General features: G+C 43.9%; 2 protein-coding genes across 8 annotated transcripts in view; one reads left to right on the plus strand and one right to left on the minus strand.

Moving 5' to 3' along the window:
- LOC121576664 (PSME3-interacting protein) lies at nucleotides 1–14,638 on the minus strand. 7 transcript variants are annotated; one of them, XM_041890005.2, is made up of 9 exons: nucleotides 14,550–14,638; nucleotides 13,047–13,100; nucleotides 12,742–12,868; nucleotides 12,496–12,594; nucleotides 9,137–9,258; nucleotides 1,392–1,525; nucleotides 1,136–1,209; nucleotides 843–998; nucleotides 1–364 (listed from the first exon to the last, which is right to left on the minus strand). In XM_041890005.2, exons 3-9 carry the CDS (start codon nucleotides 12,860–12,862, stop codon nucleotides 276–278), a joined length of 795 nt encoding a protein of 264 aa, XP_041745939.1. In that variant the 5' UTR covers nucleotides 12,863–12,868; nucleotides 13,047–13,100; nucleotides 14,550–14,638; the 3' UTR covers nucleotides 1–275. The 7 variants fall into 7 exon arrangements, with proteins under 7 accessions (XP_041745939.1, XP_041745940.1, XP_041745938.1 ...); XM_041890006.2 differs by lacking the exon at nucleotides 14,550–14,638 and adding an exon at nucleotides 14,168–14,266 and having other exon boundaries at nucleotides 12,742–12,896; XM_041890004.2 differs by lacking the exon at nucleotides 14,550–14,638 and adding an exon at nucleotides 14,168–14,265.
- The window catches only part of LOC121576662 (RING finger and SPRY domain-containing protein 1), a 14,836-nt gene continuing 1,737 nt past the window's right edge, over nucleotides 14,637–27,735 (plus strand). Inside the window, exons 1-12 of the mRNA XM_041889998.2 lie at nucleotides 14,637–15,007; nucleotides 15,752–16,197; nucleotides 19,763–19,815; nucleotides 21,027–21,139; nucleotides 24,226–24,352; nucleotides 24,839–24,897; nucleotides 25,039–25,105; nucleotides 25,177–25,308; nucleotides 25,554–25,669; nucleotides 27,060–27,203; nucleotides 27,288–27,399; nucleotides 27,560–27,662. Coding sequence (XP_041745932.2) covers nucleotides 15,836–16,197; nucleotides 19,763–19,815; nucleotides 21,027–21,139; nucleotides 24,226–24,352; nucleotides 24,839–24,897; nucleotides 25,039–25,105; nucleotides 25,177–25,308; nucleotides 25,554–25,669; nucleotides 27,060–27,203; nucleotides 27,288–27,399; nucleotides 27,560–27,662 — 1,388 coding nt within the window. The 5' untranslated portion in view covers nucleotides 14,637–15,007; nucleotides 15,752–15,835. The remainder of the gene's footprint in view (nucleotides 15,008–15,751; nucleotides 16,198–19,762; nucleotides 19,816–21,026; nucleotides 21,140–24,225; nucleotides 24,353–24,838; nucleotides 24,898–25,038; nucleotides 25,106–25,176; nucleotides 25,309–25,553; nucleotides 25,670–27,059; nucleotides 27,204–27,287; nucleotides 27,400–27,559; nucleotides 27,663–27,735) is intronic.

Below are 27,735 nucleotides of genomic sequence, written 5' to 3' on the forward strand. Positions count from 1 at the left end.
AACAGTCACTTCCATTTTATTCAAACTGAATTTAATTCCATTTATCATTCAACATTCATTCATGCACGCCAACTCTTCATACCAAATAGACAAAAGAGAAAACTCTTTACTTTCTTCTCCCCAAGCCTCGACCTTCCAATGATCAAACACACATTTCAATGGAGAAGTCCATTAAAATCCAGAATTATTTGCACTGATGCATCAAAAAGAAATATTTCCACCTACATTGCATCTGAGATTGCCCACAAAGCACTGGCTTGCTTTCTTTATGTTTTCTAAGGTTTGGTATGAATGTGATGTGGCAGTCTTGTCCTTGATCCACAGCTGTCAGTCACTGTTTCCTTGGCCAATAGCACAGCTGCAGCTGCTGGGGGATGTCATCAGGTTAGGCTGCCAGGGATTTAAACTGGGGGGGAGGTGTCATATTTGAATGCACAACATCAAAACCACAATGACATTGAAGTTCATTTAACAGGTTTTAATTATTTAGTGATTATGAAGAAAGTAAATCACAACTAACTATGCAGCTTTGGGCTGGAAAACACTTGATGGAATGACGGAGTAACATAACAGGCCCCCCGTGTAGCTCAGTTGGTAGAGCACGGCATTTGCAACGCCAGGGTTGTGGATTCGATTCCCACGGGGGGCCAGTATGAAAATGTATGCACTCACTAACTGTAAGTCGCTCTGGATAAGAGCGTCTGCTAAATGACTAAAATGTAAAATGTAAATGTAACTCATACAGCTGTGAAAGCAATGGGAGTATAAGTGTTGGAGACTGTGTGTGTGAATGTGTGTGTGTGTGTGTCTCTTTGTAGGTAAGATGCTCCCGTCCACGTTACCTTCGCTGTCGCTGCTTGACTCAGAGTCACTGCTGCCGGAGTAGGCTCCCAGGCCCGGCAGGATGCCCACACACACAGCGGCCGATGGCACGTGGAGGATGCCTGTCGTCTTTACTGTGGAGCCCTGCTCACCCACATCTCCGCCCGCCTCCTGCTCTGAGAGCACAACACACTGTCAGTCACACTTACTGATGTCAGTGAACACATAATGTGTGAGGCATAAGAGTTTGTGTTATTACTGCATTAAGTTCTGACGACATGAGCAGCTGTGATATGAGACGCTCTCAGCCCACCTGTCTGGCCCCCATTCCATGCTGCAGACTCCTCAACCTTCTGTTTCTTGCTATTGTCTGAGGACTGTGAAGAGCTGGAGGAGAGAGAAACGTAAGACGAGGCACAGAAACCTACAGATCAATTCACAGTTTTCCATACTGAAAGCCATAGCCAACTCCACCACTCCCCCATAATTGTGACATCCTCTAACAGTATATCCAGATGCATTGAAAACTGTGGCCTAGGTCTAAAAGGTATTATGGCCCTTGGCATCACCTGCGTCGCTTGACTGCCCCGGCCAACAGGTGGGCCTGGGAAAGGTGACTGGTCTTGACCTCGGCTGGTTTAGGTCCCGCCCTCCTCTCTGGCTCCTTCCGACTCTCACTGGATGCCAGCTTTTTCAGAGCACTGTGAGATCCTGGAGTTAAGGAGGAAATGGAGAACACACAGTGTGGATCCTAGATGTGATAATAAACTGCTGATAAGAGTGATGGGGACACCAGCTGACTCACAATGAATTCACATCTCACTTGACTCGAGCAGGAAATTGCCCACTGGGCTGGCACTGACTGTCAGAATGGAATTTCCAATAGGTTCGGGTGAGTGAGTACAGGAAAAGAAGTGGTACACACAGAGCTTTTGGGGTTCATCTAGCCACAGTCCAGGTGTGTCCTAATAAACCCAGCCTGTTCCTTTCACTTACTAGTCTATCTGTGGGCCTCAACCACTGCCCTGGAAAAGTGACACACTTTGGAGCTAAGAAAAACCTGTGACACTGGTGGGAAAACTATCTTAGGACAAATTACTATATTATGAAAGAGGGCTTGATGGAGGTTCTCAGCGATAAGCGCTTCAAACTGTCTCCCATCAGCGTACAAGCCAGCCCTCTGTAGGATTTGGTTTCCACGACAACGCATCCTCCATCTGCAGACAAACCTGATTGTCAGCGGAAATAGAGAGGTAACATGTATTTTCTTACTTACATGATAGCATAATGGTCTGATCATGCTCCCTGCATCATGATGTTACATGACAGCCTGATCGAGACAAATGAAGGCTATCAAGTCAGTGACGTTATAAGCTATGGCTGAATTTAGAATGAATCACCACAGGACCACAGCTCAGAGCAGTGCTGAGATATCTGTGACATGAGAGCGGCTTTGCATACATTAACACACATGCATATCAGTTAAGTGGACATGCAAAGCATACAGCACACTTTAGAACAGCTGCATTAAAATCACCACAAATCAAGAGAAAAGAGACCATACTTTTTTATTAACAAAATGACATGCTACCAGTGTCCTTCCTGAAGAACAAACCTACAAAAATCAAGTTGCAAAGCCACTTCAACAAGGAACAGTGTCAACTGAGTGGCTAATCATCTCCTCGCTGTGAGGAGATCATGATCATATGCCAAATCAAGTTCTTACTAGTCACTACCTGTCTGCATGGTCTATGCATGCATCTTTAAACTGTAATCTTACCCACACTGTACATGGTTTGATCTAATGGTTTCTCATCATGTAGAATGTGGTTCTCTGTGTTTCAGTGTTTGAGGCTGTGCTGTATGTCATGTTTGAGAGCATTAGCACTAACAAGGTGGAAGAGCACCCATTCTGACCTGAAGCCTGTAGACTGACAGCTTCCTCCTGGCTATCAACTTAACTAAGGTGAGAGTGGGAGTAGGATAAACCTAAATCTACTGCCAGAGAGCAAAAAGCTCAACACCAAAAAACAGTGGCAGAGAAACACATAGAGTATGAGAGTAGCTGGCTCTCACACATACAGTGCATTCGGAAAGTATTCAGACCCCTTGACTTTTTCCACATTTTGTTACGTTACAGCCTTATTCTAAAATTGATTAAATAAATAAAAAATCAATCTACACACAATACCCCATAATGACAAAACAAAAACAGGTAGAGACATTTTTGCACATTTATAATTTTAAAACCCCCCAGAAATACCTTATTTACATAGGTATTCAGACCCTTTGCTATGACACAAAAAATAAGCTCAGGTGCATCCTGTTTCATTTACATTTTTAGTCATTTAGCAGACGCTCTTATCCAGAGCGACTTACAGTTAGTGAGTGATTACATTATTTTTTTTATTTTTTTCATACTGGCCCCCCGTGGGAATCGAACCCACAACCCTGGCGTTGCAAACGCCATGCTCTACCAACTGAGCTACATCCCTGCCGGCCATTGCCTCCACTACCCTGGACGACGCTGGGCCAATTGTGCGCCGCCCCATGGGTCTCCCGGTCGCGGCCGGCTACGACAGAGCCTGGATTCGAACCAGGATATCTAGTGGCACAGCTAAGACCACTTAGACCACTGCGCCACTCGGGAGTTTCCACTGACCATCCTTAAGATGTTTCTACAACTTGATTGGAGTCCACCTGTGGTAAATTCAACTGATTGGACATGGTTTGGGAAGGCACACACCTGTCTACAGTCGTGGTCAAAAGTTTTGTGAATGACACAAATACTAATTTTCACAAAGTCTGCTGCCTCAGTTTTGATGATGGCAATTTGCATATACTCCAGAATGTCATGAAGAGTAATCAGATTAATTGCAATTAATTGCAAAGTCCCTCTTTGCCATGAAAATAAACGTAATCCCCAAAAAACATTTCCACTGCATTTCAGCCCTGCAACAAAAGGACCAACTGCCATCATGTCAGTGATTCTCTCGTTAACACAGATGAGAGTGTTGACGAGGACAAGGCTAGAGATCACTCTGTCATGCTGATTGAGTTAGAATAACAGACTGGAAGCTTTAAAAGGAGGGTGGTGCTTGAAATCATTGTTCTTCCTCTGTTAACCATGGTTACCTGCAAGGAAACACGTGCCGTCATCATTGCTTTGCACAAAAAGGGCTTCACAGGCAAGGAAATTGCTGCTAGTAAGATTGCACCTAAATCAACCATTTATCGGATCATCAAGAACTTCAAGGAGAGAGGTTCAATTGTTGTGAAGAAGGCATCAGGGCGCCCAAGAAAGTCCAGCAAGCGCCAGGACCATCTCCTAAAGTTGATTCAGCTGCGGGATCGGGGCACCACCAGTGCAGAGCTTGCTCAGGAATGGCAGCAGGCAGGTGTGAGTGCATCTGTACGCACAGTGAGGCGAAGAATTTTGGAGGATGGCCTGGTGTCAAGAAGGACAGCAAAGAAGCCACTTCTCTCCAGGAAAAACATCAGGGACAGGGATTGGACTGCTGAGGACTGGGGTAAAGTCATTTTCTCTGATGAATCCCCTTTCCGATTGTTTGGGGCATCTGGAAAACACCTTGTCCGGAGAAGACAAGGTGAGCGCTACCATCAGTCCTGTGTCATGCCAACAGTAAAGCATCCTGAGACCATTCATGTGTGGGGTTGCTTCTCAGCCAAGGGAGTGGGCTCACTCACAATTTTGCCTAAGAACACAGCCATGAATAAAGAATGGTACCAACACATCCTCCGAGAGCAACTTCTCCCAACCATCCAAGAACAGTTTGGCGACGACCAATGCCTTTTCCAGCATGATGGAGCACCTTGCCATTAGGCAAAAGTGATAACTAAGTGGCTCGGGGAACAAAACATCAACATTTTGGATCCATGGCCAGGAAACTCCCCAGACCTTAATCCCATTGAGAACTTGTGGTCGATCCTCAAGAGGCGGGTGGACAAACAAAAACCCACAAATTCTGACAAACTCCAAGCATTGATTATGCAAGAATGGGCTGCCATCAGTCAGGATGTGGCCCAGAAGTTAATTGACAGCATGCCAGGGCGGATTGCAGAGGTCTTGAAAAAGAAGGGTCAACACTGCAAATATTGACTCTTTGCATAAACTTAATGTAATTGTCAATAAAAGCCTTTGACACTTATGGAATGCTTGTAATTATACTTCAGTATACCATAGTAACATCTGACAAAAATATCTCATAACACTGAAGCAGCGAACTTTGTGAAGACCAATACTTGTGTCATTCTCAAAACGTTTGACCACAACAGTATACAGTGAGGGGAAAAAGTATTTGATCCCCTGCTGATTTTGTACGTTTGCCCACTGACAAACAAATGATCAGTATATAATTTTAATGGTAGGTTTATTTGAACAGTGAGAGACAGAATAACAACAACAAAATCCAGAAAAACGCATGTCAAAAATGTTATAAATTGATTTGCATTTTAATGAGGGAAATAAGTACTTGACCCCCTCTCAATCAGAAAGATTTCTGGCTCCCAGGTGTCTTTTATACAGGTAACGAGCTGAGATTAGGAGCACAACCTTAAAGGGAGTGCTCCTAATCTCAGCTTGTTACCTGTATAAAAGACACCTGTCCACAGAAGCAATCAATCATTCAGATTCCAAACTCTCCACCATGGCCAAGACCAACGAGCTCTCCAAGGATGTCAGGGACAAGATTGTAGACCTACACAAGGCTGGAATGGGCTACAAGACCATCGCCAAGCAGCTTGGTGAGAAGGTGACAACAGTTGGTGTGATTATTCGCAAATGGAAGAAACACAAAATAACTGTCAATCTCCCTAGGCCTGGGGCTCCATGCAAGTTCTCACCTCGTGGAGTTGCAATGATCATGTGAACGGTGAGGAATCAGCCCAGGACTACACGGGAGGATCTTGTCAATGATCTCAAGGCAGCTGGGACCATAGTCACCAAGAAAACAATTGGTAACACACTATGCCGTGAAGGACTGAAATCCTGCAGCACCCGCAAGGTCCCCCTGCTCAAGAAAGCACATATACAGGCCCGTCTGAAGTTTGCCAATGAACATCTGAATGATTCAGAGGAGAACTGGGTGAAGGTGTTGTGGTCAGATGAGACCAAAATCAAGATCTTTGGCATCAACTCAACTCGCATTGTTTGGAGGAGGAGGAATGCTGCCTATAACCCCAAGAACACCATCCCCACCGTCAAACATGGAGGTGGAAACTTTATGCTTTGGGGGTGTTTTTCTGCTAAGGGGACAGGACAACTTCACCGCATCAAAGGGACGATGGACGGGGCCATGTACCATCAAATCTTGGGTGAGAACCTCCTTCCCTCAGCCAGGGCATTGAAAATGGGTCGTGGATGGGTATTCCAGCATGACAATGACCCAAAAACACACGGCCAAGGCAACAAAGGAGTGGCTCAAGAAGAAGCACATTAAGGTCCTGGAGTGGCCTAGCCAGTCCCATAGAAAATCTGTGGAGGGAGCTGAAGGTTCGAGTTGCCAAACGTCAGCCTCGAAACCTTAATGACTTGGAGAAGATCTGCAAAGAGGAGTGGGACAAAATCCCTCCTGAGATGTGTGCAAACCTGGTGGCCAGCTACAAGAAACGTCTGACCTCTGTGATTGCCAACAAGGGTTTTGCCACCAAGTACTACGTCATGTTTTGCAGAGGGGTCAAATACTTATTTCCCTCATTAAAATGCAAATCAATTTATAACATTTTTGACGTGTTTTTCTGGATTTTTTGGTTGTTATTCTGTCTCTCACTGTTCAAATAAACCTACCATTAAAATTATAGACTGATCATGTCTTTGTCAGTGGGCAAATGTACAAAATCAGCAGGGGATCAAATACTTTTTTCCCTCACTGTATAAAGGTCCCACAGTTGACAGTGCATGTCAGAACAAAAACCAAGCCACGAAGTGGAAGAAATTGTCTGTAGAGCCCCGAGACAGGATTGTGTCGAGGCACAGTTCTGGGGAAGGGTACCAAAAAATGTCTGCAGCATTGAAGGTCCCCAAGAACACAGTGGCCTCCATCATTCTTATATGAAATAAATTTGGAACCACCAAGACTCTTCCTAGAGCTGGCCTGCCGGCCAAACTGAGCAATCGGGTGAGAAGGGCCTTGGTCAGGGAGGTGACCAAGAACCCGAAGGTCAATCTGACAGAGCTCTAGAGTTCCTCTGTGGAGATAGGAGAAACTTCCAGAAGGACAAAATCTCTGCAGCACTCCACCAATCAGGCCTTCATGGTAGAGTGGCAGGACGGAAGCCACTCCTCAGTAAAAGGCACGACAGCCCGCTAGGAGTTTGCCAAACGGCACCTAAAGACTCTCAGACCATGAGAAACAAGATTTTCTGGTCTAATGAAACCAAGACTGAACTCTTTGGCCTGAATGTCAAGCGTCAGGTCTGGAAGAAACTTGACACCAATCCCTATGGTGAAGCATGGTGGTGGCAGCATCATGCTGTGGGGATGTTTTTCAGCGGCAGGGACTGGGAGACTAGTCAGGATCGAGGGAAAGATGAACGAAGCAAAGTGAAAACCTGCTCCAGAGTGCTCAGGACCTCAGACTGGGGCGTAGGTTAATCTTCCAACAGGACAACTACCCTAAGCACACAGCCAAGACAACACAGGAGTGGCTTCGGGACAAGTCTCTGAATGTCCTTGAGTGGCCCAGCCAGAGCCCGGACTTGAACCCGATCGAACATCTATGGAAAGACCTGAAAATAGCTGTGCAGCGACGCTCCCCATCCAACCTGACAGAGCTTGATAGTACCCGCAAAACACCAGTCTCAACATCAACAGTGAAGAGGTGACTCCGGGATGCTGACCTTCTAATCTTTTATTTTTATTGGCCAGTCTGAGATATGGCTTTTCTTTGCAACTGCCTAGAAGGTCAGCATCCCGGAGTCGCCTCTTCACTGTTGACGTTGAGACTGGTGTTTTGCGGGTACTATTTAATGAAGCTGACAGTTGAGGACCTGTGAGGCGTCTGTTTCTCAAACTAGACACTAATGTATTTGTCCTCTTGCTCAGTTGTGCACCGGGGCCTCCCACTCCTCTTTCTATTCTGGTTAGAGCCAGTTTGCGCTGTTCTGTGAAGGGAGTAGTACACAGCGTTGTACGAGATCTTCAGTTTCTTGGCAATTTCTCACATGGAATAGCCTTCATTTCTCAGAACAAGAATAGACTGACGAGTTTCAGAAGAAAGTTCTTTGTTTCTGGCCATTTTGAGCCTGTAATCGAACCCACAATTGCTGATGCTCCAGATACTCAACTAGTCTCAAGAAGGCCAGTTTATTGCTTCTTTAATCAGCACAACAGTTTTCAGCTGTGCTAACATAATTGCAAAATGATTTTCTAATGTTCAATTAGCCTTTTAAAATGATAAACTTGGATTAGCAAACACAACGTGCCATTGGAACACAGGACTGATGGTTGCTGATAATGGGCCTCTGTATGCCTATGTAGATATTCCATTAAAAATCAGCCATTTCCAGCTACAATAGCCATTTACAACATTAACAATGTCTACACTGTATTTCTGATCAATTTGATGTTATTTTAAATGGACAAAAAAATTGCTTTTCTTTCAAAAACAAGGGCATTTCTAAGTGACCCCAAACTTTTGAACGGTAGTGTAAATGTCATATTTCAAAAACCTGTTTTTGCTTCATCATTATGGGGTATTGTGTGTAGATTGATGAGGGGGGAAAAAACAATTCAATCAATTTTAGAATAAGGCTGTAACGTAACAAAATGTGGAAAAAGTCAAGGGTTCTGAATAATTTCTGAATCCATTATTTGTGTGACTCATGGTCAATCCGACATCTGCATTGGCCTTGCAGCATTTACGGTGATACGGCCTCTGCAGAAGTCAGGGCATTCATACTTCTTGCACTTCACGGAGCAGCGCAGAGCTGTTGTGAAGGAAGTTGTCAAGGAAGTGAGTTTGTGTTTATGCAGGACCTTCCGCCCTCACCTACATTCAACCAATCATGTCAATGCGGAGCTATACGGTGGCCTCCGCATTGTTACAAATGCGGTACGGAGCTTGATTTGGCCCCTGCATGCCTCTAGAGGCTCCGCCACTTTGCATCACACCCTCCATACGAAGCCTCCGACTACATTTTCGGATCAAGCATAGATTGGCTTTTAATGTTGCCCTATTGACAGAATTTTTCCAACAATAAAATGACATGAAAATGGATACACTGTGTTTTTGCTGCGTGTGTGATAAAGAATTACAGTGATGGAGTGAGTATACAGCTGAAACTTAAAGGATATTCTGTACTCTTTTAGTTCATGCATCTCCTCATCTCTGCGTTGTTTCTCCACCAGGCTCTGTTGCCTGGAGACCTCATCCAAGAAGTGAGACTCATCCTCATCCAGGCCTTTCACCATGTTCTCTGTGGTGAAAAGACACATTTCTATGGAAAAAATATCTAAGCACTGTAGTACCAATACAACAATACTCTCTGATCATTTCAACTTAAGGCCAAGGGAGTTGGAGAAGGGTTATTTCATATGAAAATACAAAACAACACCTTTTCTATTTTCTGTACAGCTTTACAAGACACATATGGCCACAAGGGTAACTACTAATAGTAGGCTGGTCACCAGGGAAACTGAAAAGCAGGGAAGCTGCTATGCCAGGAAGCAGGCTCGAGTCATTCCCAAGACTAGATAATATTCTCCTCCTGCTCCTCTTCTGATGTATTACATAGTTCCATCTGTTCACATAAACAGGTTCATAATATAAAAATGTGCACATATACACACACCCAGAGCAACAAATACTTTGTCCTCAACAGGTCCAGACTCTGACCAGTGAAGCTGGTTGAGAGAATGCCAAGAGTGTGCAAAGCTGTCATCAAGGCAAAGGGTGGCTATTTGAAGAATCTCAAATATATTTTGATTTGTTTAACACTTTTTTGGTTACTACATGAGTCCATATGTGTTATTTCATAGTTTTGATGTCTTTAATATTATTCTACAATGTAAAAAAAAATTAAAATAAAGAAAAACCCTTGAACGGTCCCCTGTAGCTCAGTTGGTAGAGCATGGCGCTTGCAACGCCAGGGTTGTGGGTTCGTTTCCCACGGGGGGCCAGTATGAAAATGTATGCACTCACTAACTGTAAGTCGCTCTGGATAAGAGCGTCTGCTAAATGACTAAAATGTAAATGTAATGAGTAGGTGTGTCCAAACTTTTCACTGGTAGTGTACATATATATATATATATATATATATTTCTGCAGAGACACGCTTTTAAGGCGAGATTTTGGCAAATAAGCCCCTTTTCTACTTACCCAGTCAGATGAACTCATGGATACCATTTTTATTTATCTGCGTGCAGTTTGAGGGAAGTTGCTAACTAACGCTAGTTAGAAATGGCTTGCGAAACTACCTTCAACTTCCTTCAAACTGCACGGTATCACGGATACCATAAAAATGGTATCCATGAGTTCATCTGACTCTGGGTAAGTAGAAAAGGGGCTTATTTGCCAAAATCTCGCACTATCCCCTTAAAAGCGTGTCTCTGCAGAAATAAATAAATATATATATATACAGTGAGGGAAAAAAGTATTTGATCCCCTGCTGATTTTGTACGTTTGCCCACTGACAAAGAAATTATCAGTCTATAATTTTAAAGGTAGGTTTATTTGAACAGTGAGTGACAGAATAACAACAAAAAAATCCAGAAAAACGCATGTCAAATATGTTATAAATTGATTTGCATTTTATTGAGGGAAATAAGTATTTGACCCCCCCTCAATCAGAAAGATTTCTGGCTTCCAGGTGTCTTTTATACAGGTAACGAGCTGAGATTAGGAGCACACTCTTAAAGGGAGTGCTCCTAATCTCAGCTTGTTACCTGTATAAAAGACACCTGTCCACAGAAGCAATCAATCAATCAGATTCCAAACTCTCCACCATGGCCAAGACCAAAGAGCTCTCCAAGGATGTCAGGGACAAGATTGTAGACCTACACAAGGCTGGAATGGGCTACAAGACCATCGCCAAGCAGCTTGGTGAGAAGGTGACAACAGTTGGTGCGATTATTCGCAAATGGAAGAAACACAAAAGAACTGTCAATCTCCCTCGGCCTGGGGCTCCATGCAAGATCTCACCTCGTGGAGTTGCAATGATCATGAGAACGGTGAGGAATCAGCCCAGAACTACACGGGAGGATCTTGTCAATGATCTCAAGGCAGCTGGGACCATAGTCACCAAGAAAACAATTGGTAACACACTACGCCGTGAAGGACTGAAATCCTGCAGCGCCCGCAAGGTCCCCCTGCTCAAAAAAGCACATATACATGCCCGTCTGAAGTTTGCCAATGAACATCTGAATGATTCAGAGGAGAACTGGGTGAAAGTGTTGTGGTCAGATGAGACCAAAATCGAGCTCTTTGGCATCAACTCAACTTGCCGTGTTCGGAGGAGGAGGAATGCTGCCTATGACCCCAAGAATACCATCCCCACCGTCAAACATGAAGGTGGAAACATTATGCTTTGGGGGTGTTTTTCTGCTAAGGGGACAGGACAACTTCACCGCATCAAAGGGACGATGGACGGGGCCATGTACCGTCAAATCTTGGGTGAGAACCTCCTTCCCTCAGCCAAGGCATTGAAAATTGGTCGTGGATGGGTATTCCAGCATGACAATGACCCAAAACACACGGCCAAGGCAACAAAGGAGTGGCTCAAGGAGAAGCACATTAAGGTCCTGGAGTGGCCTAGCCAGTCTCCAGACCTTAATCCCATAGAAAATCTGTGGAGGGAGCTGAAGGTTTGAGTTGCTAAACGTCAGCCTCGAAACCTTAATGACTTGGAGAAGATCTGCAAAGAGGAGTGGGACAAAATCCCTCCTGAGATGTATGCAAACCTGGTGACCAACTACAAGAAACGTCTGACCTCTGTGATTGCCAACAAGGTTTTGCCACCAAGTACTAAGTCATGTTTTGCAGAGGGGTCAAATACTTATTTCCCCCATTAAAATGCAAATAAATTCATAACATTTTTGACATGCATTTTTCTGGATTTTTTGGTTGTTATTCTGTTTCTCACTGTTCAAATAAACCTACCATTAAAATTATAGACTGTCTTTGTCAGTGGGCAAACGTACAAAATCAGCAGGGGATCAAATACTTTTTTCCCTCACTATATATATATATATATTTCTGCAGAGACACGCTTTTAAGGGGATATTGCGAGATTTTGGCAAATCTCGCAATATCCCCTTAAAAGCGTGTCTCTGCAGAAATATATATATATATATATATATACACACACACACTACCAGTCAAAGGTTTGGACACACCTACTCAAAATCTTGCACTAACCCTTTAAGATCAGAGTGACAAGTTGCAATATATTTGTAGAAAACAGTGAGCAGTGGCGCGAATGAGATTTGCATTTTGGAGTAGAATTTCCTTTTAAAAAGTCACCAGAAGTGACCATCTCACAGTCGTTCTACCAAAACCCCCCCGCTGAAAGTAATCATAGGGGAAACGCTGATCTGACTATCCATTCCATATATGCGAGAAATATGACAATTTAATCTGAGACAGCCAATGTGACGTCCCAGAATGTGGTAGGAAGGAAAGTGGAGAGGGACAAAGAAATGAGAGGAACCCTTACTGAATTTAAACTGCTCATCGTACTCCTCCTGCTTCTTGTCCTTCTGCTCCTGTAGCCGCTCAAAGAGTGAACGCCCATCATACTCTTCCTCAGGAGCCTCTGTGTCAGGGAGACAGCACAAACACACAGAAACCAGAGACATGCAGATGTTTAGAGAAGACAAGTGTACAGGCATGATGTAAAATATTGCTTGTGTCTGTGTGCATTTTTTGAGGAAGAGAGGAGTTATTGTGGCAGATGTCTTACCCTCTGGGTCCTCTGGCTTCCTAACTTTTTCCCATTCCTCCTGTCTTTGCTTCCTCTTCTCCTCAATCTCAGTCTCTGACACAAATTTCCGACTGAGGTCTACGCCCCCGGCCGCTGCCATCTCCCTCTCGAAAATAAAAGGTACATGCACAAATCTGATCTTAAACAGCAGCATGTAGCATCCACAATAGACTAACTGAAAAACATGTTAAGAATACTATACTAATAAAGAGTTAACGTTGATCAAAGTGATGATTTTTTGGATCCATCAAAATAGAGGTATACAGTGGAGATTGAGAACTTACTTTATTTGTCTCAACTCAATCAAGTAGACCACATACACCAAGTCAAGAAATCATCTGTTGAATAGAAAATAACAGAGTAATGTGTTGAAAAATGCAGTAAAACGTATGAATGCAAAGGAAAAAGGGAGAAATGTAGGAAGTCAGATTAACAATTAGAGTATAAGAGTCTTAAAATAGATACACACAACACTACATGGTTGGTTAGAGTATAAACTTCGTAAAATATAAAGTAAAAACATTGCAGCCTGTTGACAATCTATGAGGCTATGCCTCCCTCTAGTGGTCGATTCAAGAAATGTGTTTGTAGCTAGTGTAGATAGCTAGCTGTCATATTATATTTTAGCTAGCTTCTACCAATCATACATCATCAAACAAATGACTGAAGTATGGGTTGTCTTTATTATGGTTGATACTCTTATTCTATTTGTGTAACTTGCGTTTCCAGAGAAGTATCTGGGTATAACATTACCTACTAAACAAGTCGTTCCTGCGGGTACTTGGCCTATCCGCACAGGGGGTACTTGAGAATACTCATGAGACCATAGGTTTACTGGTAAAATGCACGAGGGGGGTACCTCACTCTGGGGTACTCCGGGCAGAGCAAAACTAAATTGATGGTAGAGTAACCGAAACTGGTTGGGAACCACTGTACAAAAGTACTAACCGTTAGGCCTAAATTGATACCTAATGGCTAGGTTATCTATATCCTATCCTAACTGGTCACTCATAGTTTACGGGCTGAAATCAAGATTATGGATTAGCTAAACAATTGGAAATGACACACGAATAGAAATTAAACGTTAACGTTAGCTAACGCAGCAATCTAGCTAAAATGTGGGGGGGGAAACATTGTGTAGCTACAGAGAGCTTTCTAGTAGCCAACACCAAACATACTAGCTACAGTTTAAAAACTCTGTGACAACACTGTTAGCTAAACTAGCCAGCACGCAGCTCGGTGATAAGGCTTGGCAATACCAAACAAAAACATATGAGGTTCGAAAATGATTGCAATAGTTCACAACTTAACAAATGATGGTACATTGTGTAAAAAAAATATTTTAAACGTAATAGTTAGCACAAAAACAACAACATAGTTAGCTAGCTGGTTATGTAAATTTTACCTAATCCACGGAGCCTCGTGTCACAGTAAATATGCTCCGCGCATACTATATTTTGTGAAGAACCAACGGCGATAGTTTCAATCGAGGTTCAATGGTCTGAATAATTGTAGCAATCTATGATAATAAATAGTTATATAGCGTCCACTGTGTAATCAAAATTGTGTGGAAGATTATTTTTGTATCTCCAGTAACCGAACCATAATTTTAACTGCAGTATAATTGTATACATTTTCAGAGTAAAATAACTACCGGTATGCTGATAATACATCTGAAGGCTGTTGTTGAATACACGCACATACTTTATTTTAATTTAGGCTACCTGTAAAACAATCTCGTTTGCACATACATATTACACATCCTAAATTATAAGACTATAATTTACTGGTTGTAGAAGAATGCTGGATATTCATGTGTTGAATGTTGAGAAAACTTCCATTGGCATTGACATCACCACCACCCATTCAGTCGAAGAGCTCCTGCCCTGATGACAGCTGATCAGATGGGGGGGTAGCTGACGCTACGGAACTAGGCTAGTTATCAGTACAGCCGTACACGAAATTAAACAAATGGGTTTGATGGCGTTATACCCGATTGAATCAATAAAGAGCAGATTAAATGTGAATGTTAACTAGCTAACTAGTTTGTTCTAGTTTGCCAGTTCGCGTTAGCAAGCTCCCCTTTTTGTTTAGTTAGCTACCTAGCTAGCTTGGCTAACAGGTAGATAGCTAGTTTAACGTAAAAGCTTTTTTCGTAAAGCTTTTCAGAGGCATATTCATCCTGACAATTGTTGTCGTAACTAGTTAGCTAGCTAGCCGAAGACATCACCAGCTCCTTTGCAAGGTAAGTAGCTCGCGAGCTATTATTTTCACGCCCATATAGAACCAACAGGCATCTCAAGAGAGCTAATTTAGCTAGCCTAGCCACATTTCATGTTGTCATTTAACATGGGGGTGTGAGAAATGGCTAATGCTAGCTATTTAGTTAGCTAGTTATCTGACTAGCCATCAGCAGGTTAGCTTGCTAATTTGGTAACGTTAAACTAATTTTAGTTAACTACAGTTAAATAGAACTTCGCTCAGAATATACAATAGCTTCAAGTGGGGTCAACAGTGTAATCACAGACAAAAGGGTTAGCTATATAACGTTACCAGTATCTTTGGTGTAACGTGAACGTTAGCTGCTAACCAGTTAAATAAAGGTTCAATAAAAAAAGACAGCTAACTCGCATTAGCAGTTTCCACATGACTGTTGTTACAGCCAGTCAATTTAGCCTTGGCATAAATTAGTAATAACAAGCTTATCTAACTAACGTTAGCTAGCCAGGTAAATTTGACTGAAATATAACAACTAAACTGTACCAAATAGCCATAGATAATGTTAGCTAACTAGTATATTCTGTAATGTTAATCAACAACACTAGCTAGCTACATATTTTCATTTTGCAGTGCATTTTGTTTATCTTGAACATGTCTTATTTTTATAAATGTTATTTTACACAGGTCAGAGTTTGGAAAGTGCAGGTGGACTTCCTGTATGATGATTATTGTTCACTGTAACACTGCTGATCTGTGCCACTCCTCCTAGTTGCCATCCATCTGCAGAGTAGCACCATGACTGACGTCTCCACCCGGATCATCATGAGACTCCTCCACGAGTGCTCCAAATGATATGATAGTAGCTTCCTGGATTGCATTCTGTGCCAGCAGGAGCCTTGCACAGGTTCTACTGCTCTCTTTGGAGCAGCTACATTCAGTACGGGTTTGGGAAAGCCTCGGGACAACCAGAACCATGGGAAACAGCTGTGTTTGTAGAGAAGACAGTGATGTGGAGGATGGATCGGCAAATCGCGGTCAGCTCAGGCGAGTTGATCACACCGCTGCTGATCCCCCGGAGGCACGAAGCAGTCGGCCCCGGGACCCTGTCAGACCGCCCCGCCGTGGCCGGGGACCCCATGAACCCCGCCGGAAGAAACAAAATGTGGACGGGCTGGTGCTGGACACACTTGCTGTGATCAGGACTCTAGTTGACAAGTAAGTGTTTGAAATGTAATTTCCAACCAAGCAAGTGGCCATGGCATGCATAATACACTTTGCTTCCCTTCACAAATGTAGTTGAACATTATGTATCAGGACTGTAGTACAGTTTGTTCAGATTATGCAAGCCCTTGTGTTGGCACTTCAGACATTAACATGGTCTCGAGATGTTGAGGGGTGTGTAAGCTCTCACTCGGGATAGGCCTAAGTCTTGGTGAAAGCTTGTTGGTCATTGAGGTGTTGTTATCCTCCAGACAGCCTCCTCTGCTCCCTCAGAACCCTGTCAATAGTGTTTAGACTGACAGAACACCTCCCCTCAGAGCTAGAGAGTTCTTGGTCTGATTTACAATGTAATGAAGAAATTCGGCTTGGCCCCTAAGACCCTCACAAACCTCTACAGATGCACCATTGAGAGCATGCTGTTGGGCTGTATCACCGCCTTGTACGGTGTGGCGCAGTGGTCTAAGCCTCGGGACTTTGTGCCACTAGAGATCCTGGTTCGAATCCAGGCTCTGTCGTAGCCGGCCGAGACCGGGAAACCCATGGGGCGGCGCACAATTGGCCCAGCGTCGTCCAGGGTAGGGGAGGGAATGGCCGGCAGTTGGTAGAGCTAGCTCAGTTGGTAGAGCATGGCGTTTGCAACGCCAGGGTTGTGGGTTCGATTCCCACGGGGGGCCAGAATGAAAAAATAAAATAATAAAATAATGTATGCACTCACTAACTGTAAGTCGCTCTGGATAAGAGCGTCTGCTAAATGACGAAAATGTAAATGTACGGCAATTCCACCATCCAAATCCGCAGCCCAACGCATGACCCGGGGCACACTGCCTGGCCTCTAGGACATCTACAGTACCTGGTTTCACAGGAAGGCCAAAAAGATCATCAATGACCTCAGCCACCCGAACCATGGCCTGTTCACCCCGCTTCAATCCAGAAGGCGGAGACAGTACATGTGCATCAAAGCTGGGACCGAGGGACCGCTATCTCCAGGCTATCAGACTGTTAAATAGTCACCACTAGCCGGCCTACACCCTGCCCTGAACCTTAGTAATAACTGTTACTAGCTAGCTACCACCCGATACTCTGCCCTGCACCTAAGAGACTGCTGCCCTATGTACATAGTCATTGAACACTGGTCACTTTAATAACGTTTACATGCTGTTTTACCCACTTCATTCACAAAGACATAAACACAATGACTGGGCCTCCCACCCACTTGGGAGCCAGGCCCACCCACTGGGGAGCCAATCAGAATGAGTTTTTTCCTACAAAGGGGCTTTATTACAGACATAAATACTCCTGAGCACACCCACCCCTCAGACAATCCCGCAGGTGAAGAGGTGTGGAGGTCCTGGGCTGGCGTGTTTACATGTGGTCTGCAGTTGTGAGGCCGGTTGGTTGTACTGCCAAATTCTCTAAAAGGATGTTGGAGGCGGCTTATGATAGAGAAATTAACATTCAATTCTCTGGCAACAGCTCTGGTGGACATTACTGCAGTCAGCATGCCAATTGCACACTCCCTCAAAACTTGAGACATCTGTGGCATTGTGTTGTGTGACAAAATTGCACATTTTAGTGGCCTTTTATTGTCCCCAGCACAAGGTGCATCTGTGTAATGATCATGCTTCTTGATATGCCACACCTGTCAGGTGGATGGATTATCTTGACAAAGGAGAAAATGCTCACTAAAAGGGATGTAAACAAATTTGTGCACAACATTTGAAAGAAATAAGCTTTCTGTGCATATGGAAAATATCTGGGATCTTTTATTTTTTTTTTTTTTTTCACCTTTATTTAACCAGGTAAGCCAGTTGAGAACAAGTTCTCATTTACAACTGCGACCTGGCCAAGATAAAGCAAAGCAGTGCGATTAAAAACAACACAGAGTTACATATGGGGTAAAAAACATAAAGTCAAAAATACAACAGAAAATATATATACAGTGTGTGCAAATGTAGCAAGTTATGGAGGTAAGGCAATAAATAGCCTATAGTGCAAAATAATTACAATAGTATTAACACTGGAATGCTAGATGTGCAAGAGATTATGTGCAAATAGAGATACTGGGGTGCAAAAGAGCAAAATAAATAACAATATAGGGATGAGGTAGTTGGGTGGGCTAATTTCAGATGGGCTGTGTACAGGTGCAGTGATCGGTAAGGTGCTCTGACAACTGATGCTTAAAGTTAGTGAGGGAGATAAGAGTCTCCAGCTTCAGAGATTTTTGCAATTCGTTCCAGTCATTGGCAGCAGAGAACTGGAAGGAATGGCGGCCAAAGGAGGTGTTGGCTTTGGGAATGACCAGTGAGATATACCTGCTGGAGCGCAGACTACGGGTGGGTGCTGCTATGGTGACCAATGAGCTAAGATAAGGCGGGGATTTGCCTAGCAGTGATTTATAGATGGCCTGGAGCCAGTGGGTTTGACGACAAACATGTAGTGAGGACCAGCCAACAAGAGCGTACAGGTCACAGTGGTGGGTAGCGTATGGTGCTTTGGAGACAAAACGGATGGCACTGTGATAGACTACATCCAATTTGCTGAGTTTTATTTTATTTTATTCCAATTTTATTTCAGCTCATGAAACACGGGACCAGCACTTTACATGTTGCGTTTATATTTTTGTTCAGTGTATATAATTTATATATACGTTCTAGTCAAGGCTTAATCTCTCGTGGACAGATTAAATTACGAGCAGCAGTAGTTCCTGGTTTGGGGTTTTCCTCATTGATTATTTGGATGAATCAGGATTGGGCGAAGGCAGTACTTAAACTGGTGCAGTAATTTTCAAGCTCATGTGCGGATGATAAACAGCTTCCACAAAAAATTATTCCCCATGATAAACACGGGTGAAATTAGCGGAAGAGAGGGGTTTGGCTTAGAGTTTCCGTTTGCAGGGAGGAGACGTCGCCTCCTTTCTTTGCACAAAAGTAATCACAATTGTTCATGCCATTCCCCCCCAGAAGGAAAAAAGGAAATTACAAAATGTCGCAATAATTTTACTTCTGGACAAACGAGATTAGTCAAGGCTCATCCTATATAACTACTGCTGTACACACCTTTCTATTCATATACTGTCCATACTGTCTATTCACACCATTATTTATATATATTTATTTTCCAGACTGATATTTCTTAATTTCTTTTTATTTTTGGTATTTGTGTGTATTGTTAGGTATTACTGCACTGTTGGAGCTAAAAACATAAGCATTGCACCTGTGATAACAGCCACAAAATATGTGTATGCAGCCAATAAGATTTGATTTGATGATGGAGTTGAAGACAGATTCTCCTCTGGGGTTATCCAGGATCAGTTCCCCAGGGATCAGTTTGACTGCTGTCAGTGGTCAGATTTACAGGCAGGGTGAGGGAGGCCGGTGGACCAGTCTCGCTCACAGACAAAACGACAACAGTCGCACGCCCATCCATCACACTGCTCCACTCTCTCTGCCTCCGACTTGTCATCTAAATTTCGTAACTGCTTAGAGCAAAATACTTACCAATGCTTGAACTTCATTGTCACAAGATTCTTTGTTCACCATCACATTTTGTTTTTTTTCAGTGACCAAGAGCCCCCCTACTCCATGATCACGCTGCATGAGATGGCAGAAACGGGTAAGACAGATGTACTTATGGTACTGTATATGAGCAATGATGATGTAATACATGGATTTCAGACTAGATTTCTCAAGAAAGATACTGCCATTTTCTTCAGTATGAGAACAGTAAGAGGAACTCTGTCCTCTGTTGCTTTATCTCCTCTGTGTTAAATGAAGTAATTAGTGAGTCCTCTTGTCAGCTGTAACCGACAGATATCCATGACTAGTGGATCTTAAGGTTGTTCAAGGCTCTTCTAGCCAACATAATGATACTAATGCAGGCTTCCCAGTCAGTCCCTGAGATCAGGCCATAATGAAATGCCTTTGTGCCTGCCTATTAGTCAATCTCATCTGATCCTTCAGCTAGAATGTGTTCATTCTACATTACTGAGCCTTGTTTGTAACCTTTTACTATTCCCCGTTAAGGCTATTCATTTTGAGAACCAGACCCATGGTTCCAGAGCATTATGCTAGTGAGTGGCAGGTCTGAGCCTTTCTTTGGCTGGTATCTAAGAGGTGGATTTAGCAGGGCCTGACTGGGTCTTAACTACTGTATCCTGCCCGCCAGCCTGTCTCGTCCCCTCTCATTGCCACGACTGTGTGCTGTTTACTTTATTTATATGTGCATCTATTCCTTTGATGGTTGAGAGAGTTGTAGGTTTGGGGCAGGGCAGTCAGGTGTTGACTCTCTGCTATGGAAAGGGAAGAATGGAGTTATTCCAGGGCCTGTTATCAGGGATAGGAGTGGGTTAGTAGGATAGGAATGGGATAGCTGGTGGTGGGATATAAAGGGTCACAAGTATTTTATTCAACACCGCATTTCAACTTTTCTAATGTTGTTACACAATGATGTTGTGGATATCTGTAAAATACATCTGCCGTATGTGCTGCTGTTGCCACAGAAGGAAATATACAGTAGGTTGCATAGTCGGATCACAGGGAAAAGTTAGAAATGTGTCAATTCTTTTGAATTAAGGATGGCCAGGAGGAAGAGAAACCCCAAACAATTCCTCACTTTCAATAGAATTCAACAGTAAATTAGTTTTGGTTTCTGGTCAGTTGAGTGATGATGCACAAGAAAGCCCCCAAGCAGACATGCTTAGACACAACCTCACAGACCGCATATCTGCATCAAGTGTGACAACTACAAGGAGCAATGGGGCTGTTAATTACCAGTTTTGCTCACCTCCACTCCCTCCCCTGCCCCATCCCCTGTGCTATCCTAAGATGATGGCTGGTTGGAGGTGGTCCAGTCTCTGATTCGGGTGATACCACTGGACGACCCGTTGGGACCAGCTGTGATCACCCTGCTGCTTGACGAGTGCCCACTGCCCACAAAAGTAAGTACTAGTTACCATCTGGGTCTCTAGGGCCCTATAAAATCTGCGTTCCGGAGAACGTGGACAAAATCCAGACATTAAAAAGGATTTCAACAATATTCAAAAATGTATTGAAATGTAGGAAATCAACTAAATGTATTCAAGTTATTAGAAAATGCATTAACTTGCCCAAGATTATCATAAGACATCAATAAAATACATCAGTAATTCATATTTTCCGAAAACTTTCTGAAGAGGCAACTTCACAGGAATGCCCCTGTATGTGTGTGTGTGTTTGTCTACCATTCTGTGTAGCCATTAGCGATGATGCTAATGTAATGACAACCGTACTGGGGCGGACTTACCAGTAGGCAGAATAGGCAATTGCCTCAGGCCTCACATCATCAAGGGGCCTCATGAGCTGGGGATAAAAATTAAATAATTTATCCGCTTGAGGCCCCTCCAAGCTCTGCTCGAGGCATAATAAATAATTTTTAAAAATCCCCATGTTAAGGTAGAGATGTTTTTTTGCATGGGCCGCGTCTCTATCCACCGCATCAGCCGATGTCTATTTTCAGAATCCGCGGTGGAAGGTGGCAGTGCTACAGCGGTGTTTGTCAGACCAGGAGACATCTTGAAATCTGTCTTCTCACGGAAACGGTTTGGCCTACAAATTAATAAGCCCCCTCTATGGAAAGATAATATACAGGGGTCCTAAAATTCCAAATCAAATACATAAATTATCCTTGGTATGGGCGGCAGGTAGCTTAGTGGTTAAGAGCATTGTGCCAGTAACCGAAAGGTCGCTGGTTCTAATCCCCGAGCCAACTAGGTGAAAAATCTGTCGATGTGCCCTTGAGCAAGGCACTTAACCCTAATTGCTCCTGTAAGTCGCTCTGGATAAGAGCGTCTGCTAAATGACTAAAATGTAAATGTAAATGTATGACCATCTTTAAAAAAATCCATATGTTAGCTTAGTAGTAGTCTCACTTTGGCAATGCCATACCTAAAAATGATGTCGCTGTCACGCCTCCCTTGGAGGTCTGGAGGATTTTGAATTGAAAAAACGGTTTGAATGGTCCGCTGGCTCCAAGTGGCAGGATTTTGATTGGATGTTACATTTCAAGAACCCTCCCCCCACGGGCCTGTTGGTGCTACATGTTATGTTCAGCACTGTTTTCAGATCAGGAAGGACAAATTTTGCAGAGTTGTTCCGTATGGTAGTTTGCAACATTGCAGACATTTTCTGAAAACCTGGAGGATTTTTTTCCCTTCTGTTTTGTGAGGTGTCCTTTATACACAGTTGACATACATCAACATATTTTGATGGGATTTTAATCAGCGATTATCCTTACAATAGACTGTAAAAATAATCGTCACGCACTGTTGCACCTACGATACTAATCTAGTGAGCACTATTGGAGCTCCACCCACGCAAGGCATTTGATTGGTTTGACATGTTGTGAGGTGTCACTGATTTATACCAGGTCTCCACCCCTATTTAGCTATTTTTCTGCCATGAACTTCCCCAGACTTCCCCGTATTAGGGAAGCCTGGTTTTCGACAAGGTTAGCTTAGTAGAAACCCAGCCCCGGGCCCTTAGACTCTAGGTGGATACAATACGCATTTCTTTAGTAAAAATACTGACAATGCTGCCATTGTCGTCGAGGCAGAGGACATGTATGTGTAGCCCAAGTCTGATGCTGTCTGGCCAAAAAGAGTATGGCAATGCGTCAGATACATGAGCTACATACACTGAGTGTACAAAACATTAGGAACACCTTCCTAATAATGAGTTGCACCCCTTTTTGCCCTCATAACAGCCTCAATTCGTCGGGGTATAGACTCTACAAGGTGTCAAACGTTCCACGGGGATGCTGGCCCATGTTGACTCCAATGCTTCCCACAGTTGTGTCAAGTTGGCTGGATATCCTTTGGGTGGTGGACCATTCTTGATACACACGGGAAACTGTTGGGCGTTAAAAACCCAGCAGCGCTGCAGTTCTTGACACACTCAAACCGGTGCGCCTGGCACCTACTAGCATACCCCGTTCAAAGACACTTAAATATTTTGTCTTGCCCATTCACCCTCTGAATGGCACACATACATAATCCATGTATCAATTGTCTCAAGGCTTAAAAATCCTTCTTTAACCCATCTCCTTCCCTTCATCTACACTGATTGAAGTTTATTTAACAGGTGACATCAATAAGGGATCATAGCTTTCACCTGGATTCACCTGGTCAGTCTATGTCATGGAAAGAGCATGTGTAATGTTTTGTACATTCAGTGTATAGTAAGATAGAGGGGCGCTGTTTTGCTCACTCGGATGCTTTCTCCGGTGAGAGCGTTTCAGCCACTTGCGAAGGAAAGTTAACGGGTGCACCCACTGCATTCACATGAGCGCTACAGAAACATCGCTGACCAAACGACGGTCTCTGGCTGGTGCGCAGTTGATTTAAAGGGTAAATACTGATGTGGTTTATTCATTCTTGTGGACTTAGAACATTCAATTTAGTTTTTCTATAAACAAAGTGTGATTTTGAGGGCGGAAACCTGAAAAAAACAGGGAAAAACAGAAAGGAGAAAACTGAATTTGGGGAAAAACTAAATGGAATCGGGAAAATATTAAACTGATTTTATAGGGCCCTACCTGTAATGCCTCTACGATCTATCTTCCTTGTCTAATGCCTACACAGAACTCAAATTCAAAGCGCAAATTCCCAAAGCATGACTATCCACTCCTACGCACTCCTTGAGAGCAGCTGATCACAACACGCCAATCTTATTGTAAAGTACAGTGTTTTTCCACTGGAGGCCAACTTTTAGTTTCTTTCTCTGCTTTGAGTCATCACTGTTTTCTTTGTCTCTTAAAGATTCTTCTTTTGAAAAAGAAAAACCCACAGTCTTGGCTCAGAATTTTTACTGTGTATTGAGAGGGATTCAGTGTTCTTGTTTATCATATAGTCAGTGTAGCCTGTTGCTTTACCCATTTTATGAGATATATGCCTACAGAAAAAGTGGGTATTAAGTAGATTGGAACATTGACGATGTAAAGGTTTTTCTGTGTTGGGCTTTCATAACAGTGCTTGTTTCCCTTTGTTAGGACGCTCTACAGAAGCTGTCCGGGATGCTGAGCCTGAGTTCCACTGTGGCCCGCCAGGATGCCGTCATCCCTTCTAAGCACCGCAACACTACAGCTGTACTGGGCTGCCTGGCTGAGAAACTGGCTGGTGAGTGTGAATGCAACCTGATCTCCCTCATTCTCTTACACACAGACACACTCATGAACTCACAGAATCTACAGTGTGCATATGAAAATGCTCTCGCATGCTCCAGGTTATTTGACCCTAGCTGCTCAACCAGTTTTTAGCATATCAAGTGGTCAGTGTGAACTGAAAGTGATGATCCTGCAGGTTTGAGTTGGCCTGTCATGACATGGCCAAAGTGCTCTGCCTTTGTTCTGACAGCTCTGCTGAGCCTGCAGCACTAGGCTGGGGAGAGGGTGGTCAGGGTGAAACGACTCACAGTCTGTCTGACATACCCAACAGGGGTTGCCTCTACTAACCAATGTCTGTTTGTTTACAACCCAAACTGTGAACTACACCTTTTCTTTCTCTGGAAGATCTGAGGTAATCTTGGTGCAATCCTGTGCTTTTACTGTGGCCCTGAGCATTGTTTCTCCTCCTAACGCCCACTCCACATGTCTCATATCTCAGGTCCAGCGAGCATTGGACTCCTGAGCCCTGGAACCCTGGAGTACCTGCTGGAGAGCCTGGTGAGAGATCACACGGATCTAGAATATCATTAATTCTGTTACAAGCTGCACTGTCAATAGTCATGTACTTGGGTTGCATGTCGTTTTTCTGTAGAATGAAGACGAGACTTGTCTAATTTATCTGTCAATCTCTGTTCCCAGAGTTCTGAGGCCCATCCTACTGTTATGCTCTTTGCCCTCATAGCCTTGGAGAAGTTCTCACAGACCAGTAAGTTTGTCCCCATCTCCTGTACATTGGCCATGAAGCGGACTAGTAACTGTCATATTTCACTGTTGCAGGTGAGAACAAGCTAACGGTGTCAGAGTCGTGTATAAGTGACCGGCTGGGGATTCTGGAATCGTGGGCTGACCACACAGACTACCTGAAGCGCCAGGTCGGCTTCTGTTCCCAATGGAGCCTGGATAACCTCTGTGAGTAGTAGACTACATCATGTTAGTGAGGACAGTTCTCATCCAGATTTCCCCACACAACAGACAGTGCTCTTGGCTATAGCAGCAGTTCCTTGTGTGAAGAGGCTTTAAGCTCCTTGCAGGGTGTGATGTGCCTTCAGAATATGCTTGAGTTTGGTTGAGTGATTTAGGAGACAGAGGAGACTTTTCACACTGTTGCGTTGTGTGTCTGTGTGAGACTGACTTATACCATTCCCTCTCCTCAGTCCTGAAAGATGGTCGTCAGTTCACCTATGAGAAGGTGAACCTGAGCAACATCAATGCCATGCTGAACAGCAACGACGTCAGCGAGTATCTTAAGATCTCTCCCAGTGGACTCGAGGTGAGGGGCGTCTATGTAATAGGGCCGGGACAATACCAATATTGCAATACTCGTTAGTATTGTGGCAAGGAAACAAAACCTGAAGCGGATTTAACTTATTTAGGAAAACCTCCCTAATGTTGGAAACTAACATGATTATGTTGTCATTCAGAGTCACATGTATTTATTGTCCAAGCTATAGCACACAATATTTTACATACAGCAGGTTTTAAAGGACCAAAGAGTGATGTCTGTGTCTTGTTTTCATTTTTGCCATGGAAAACATATAGTGATACTGGTATCGTCCCAGCCCTACTATGTAACAAGCCTAACAGAGCAGTGGAGAGAGGTGGTCTTGTAACTAGAATGATCCAAACTCAACTTATATAGGGACACTGTGTTGCACACATAAGGAATTATTATACTATATGTTCCAGTCACGGGAAATACCAGCATTACACTGGCCAGTTATTAGGTACACCAATCTAGTACCAGGTCGGACCCCCCTTTGCCTCCAGAACAGCTTGAATTCTTCGGGGCATGGATTCTTCAAGGTGTGGCGTTCAAATGTTGCTCGATTGGTATCTAGGGACCTAACGTGTGCCAGGAAAACATTCCCCACACCATCGCCACCAGCCAGTACCGTTGACACCAGGCAGGATGGGGCCATGGACTCATGCTGCTTACTCCAAATCCTGACTCTGCTATCAGCATGACGCAACAGGAACCGGGATTCATCGGACCAGGCGATGTTTTACACTCCTCAATTGTCCAGTGTTTGTGATCATGAGTCCACTGGAGCCGCTTCTTCTTGTTTTTAGCTGATAGGAGTGGAACCCGGTGTGGTCGTCTGCTGCAATAGCCCATCCGTGACAAGGATCAACGAGTTGTGCGTTCCGAGATGCCGTTCTGCACACCACTGTTGTACTGCGCTGTTATTTGCCTGTTTGTGGCCCACCTGTTAGCTTGCACGATTCTTGCCATTCTCCTTTGATCTCACATCGAGCTGTTTTCGCCCATAGGACTGCTGCTGACTGGATGTTATTTGTTTGTCGCACCATTATCGGAAACCCTAGACGCTGTTGTGTGTTGTGTGTGAAAAGTCCAGAAGGCCGGCCGTTTCTGAGATACTAGATCCGGCGCGCCAGGCACTGACGATCATAACACGCCACGCTCAGTTGCTTAGGTCACTCGTTTTGCCCATTCTAACGTTCAATCGAACAGTAACTGAATGCCTCGTTGCCTGTCTGCCTGCTTTATATAGCAAGCCAAAGCCAAGTGACTCACTGTCTGTAGGAGCAATCAATTTTCGTGAACGGGGTGGTGTACCTAAGAAACAGAGTATATACTGATGGGTATCATACTTGTGTTCCATAGAGATAACAGATCTGCCCTTTTCTCCCCTCCCAAGGCGCGCTGCGATGCGTCCTCCTTCGAGAGTGTCCGCTGTACCTTCTGTGTGGACTCAGGCGTGTGGTACTATGAGGTCACTGTGGTCACCTCAGGGGTCATGCAGATTGGCTGGGCCACCAAGGATAGCAAGTTCCTCAACCATGTAAGTGCTCACATTCTTTACTGATGCACACAGCAAGCAGTGTTTATTCATGCTAGACTGAATGCCATAATGTGTGTGTTTCAGGAGGGCTATGGGATAGGAGATGATGAATACTCGTGTGCATATGATGGCTGCAGGCAGCTAATCTGGTACAACGCTCGCAGTAAGCCACACTCCCACCGCTGCTGGAAAGAGGGTATGTGCAACCCAAACTCCATACAGGATTCATGTTGTAGCTCAGAGAGGCAGGCTGTAATGGGAGACGTCTGTCAGGACCTCAGCTTACACACATTTGTTACTGAGCTACTGGCCCTTGCAAGCCTATGCTTAAGCCTTACACTCTTGTTGATCTGTAGGAGATGCCATTGGTTTCCTACTGGACCTCGGTAAGAAGCAGATGCTTTTCTACCTGAATGGACATCCGCTCCCCCCAGAGAAGCAGGTGTTCTCCTCAGCAACGTGAGTATACACACCCTACTCCTGCTCGCTCCATTCTCTGGACATAATACAAAGTGCACCCACACAAGTATTC

The sequence above is a fragment of the Coregonus clupeaformis genome, chromosome 29 (genome assembly GCF_020615455.1).
Source record: "Coregonus clupeaformis isolate EN_2021a chromosome 29, ASM2061545v1, whole genome shotgun sequence".
NCBI classification, from domain to species: domain Eukaryota; kingdom Metazoa; phylum Chordata; class Actinopteri; order Salmoniformes; family Salmonidae; genus Coregonus; species Coregonus clupeaformis.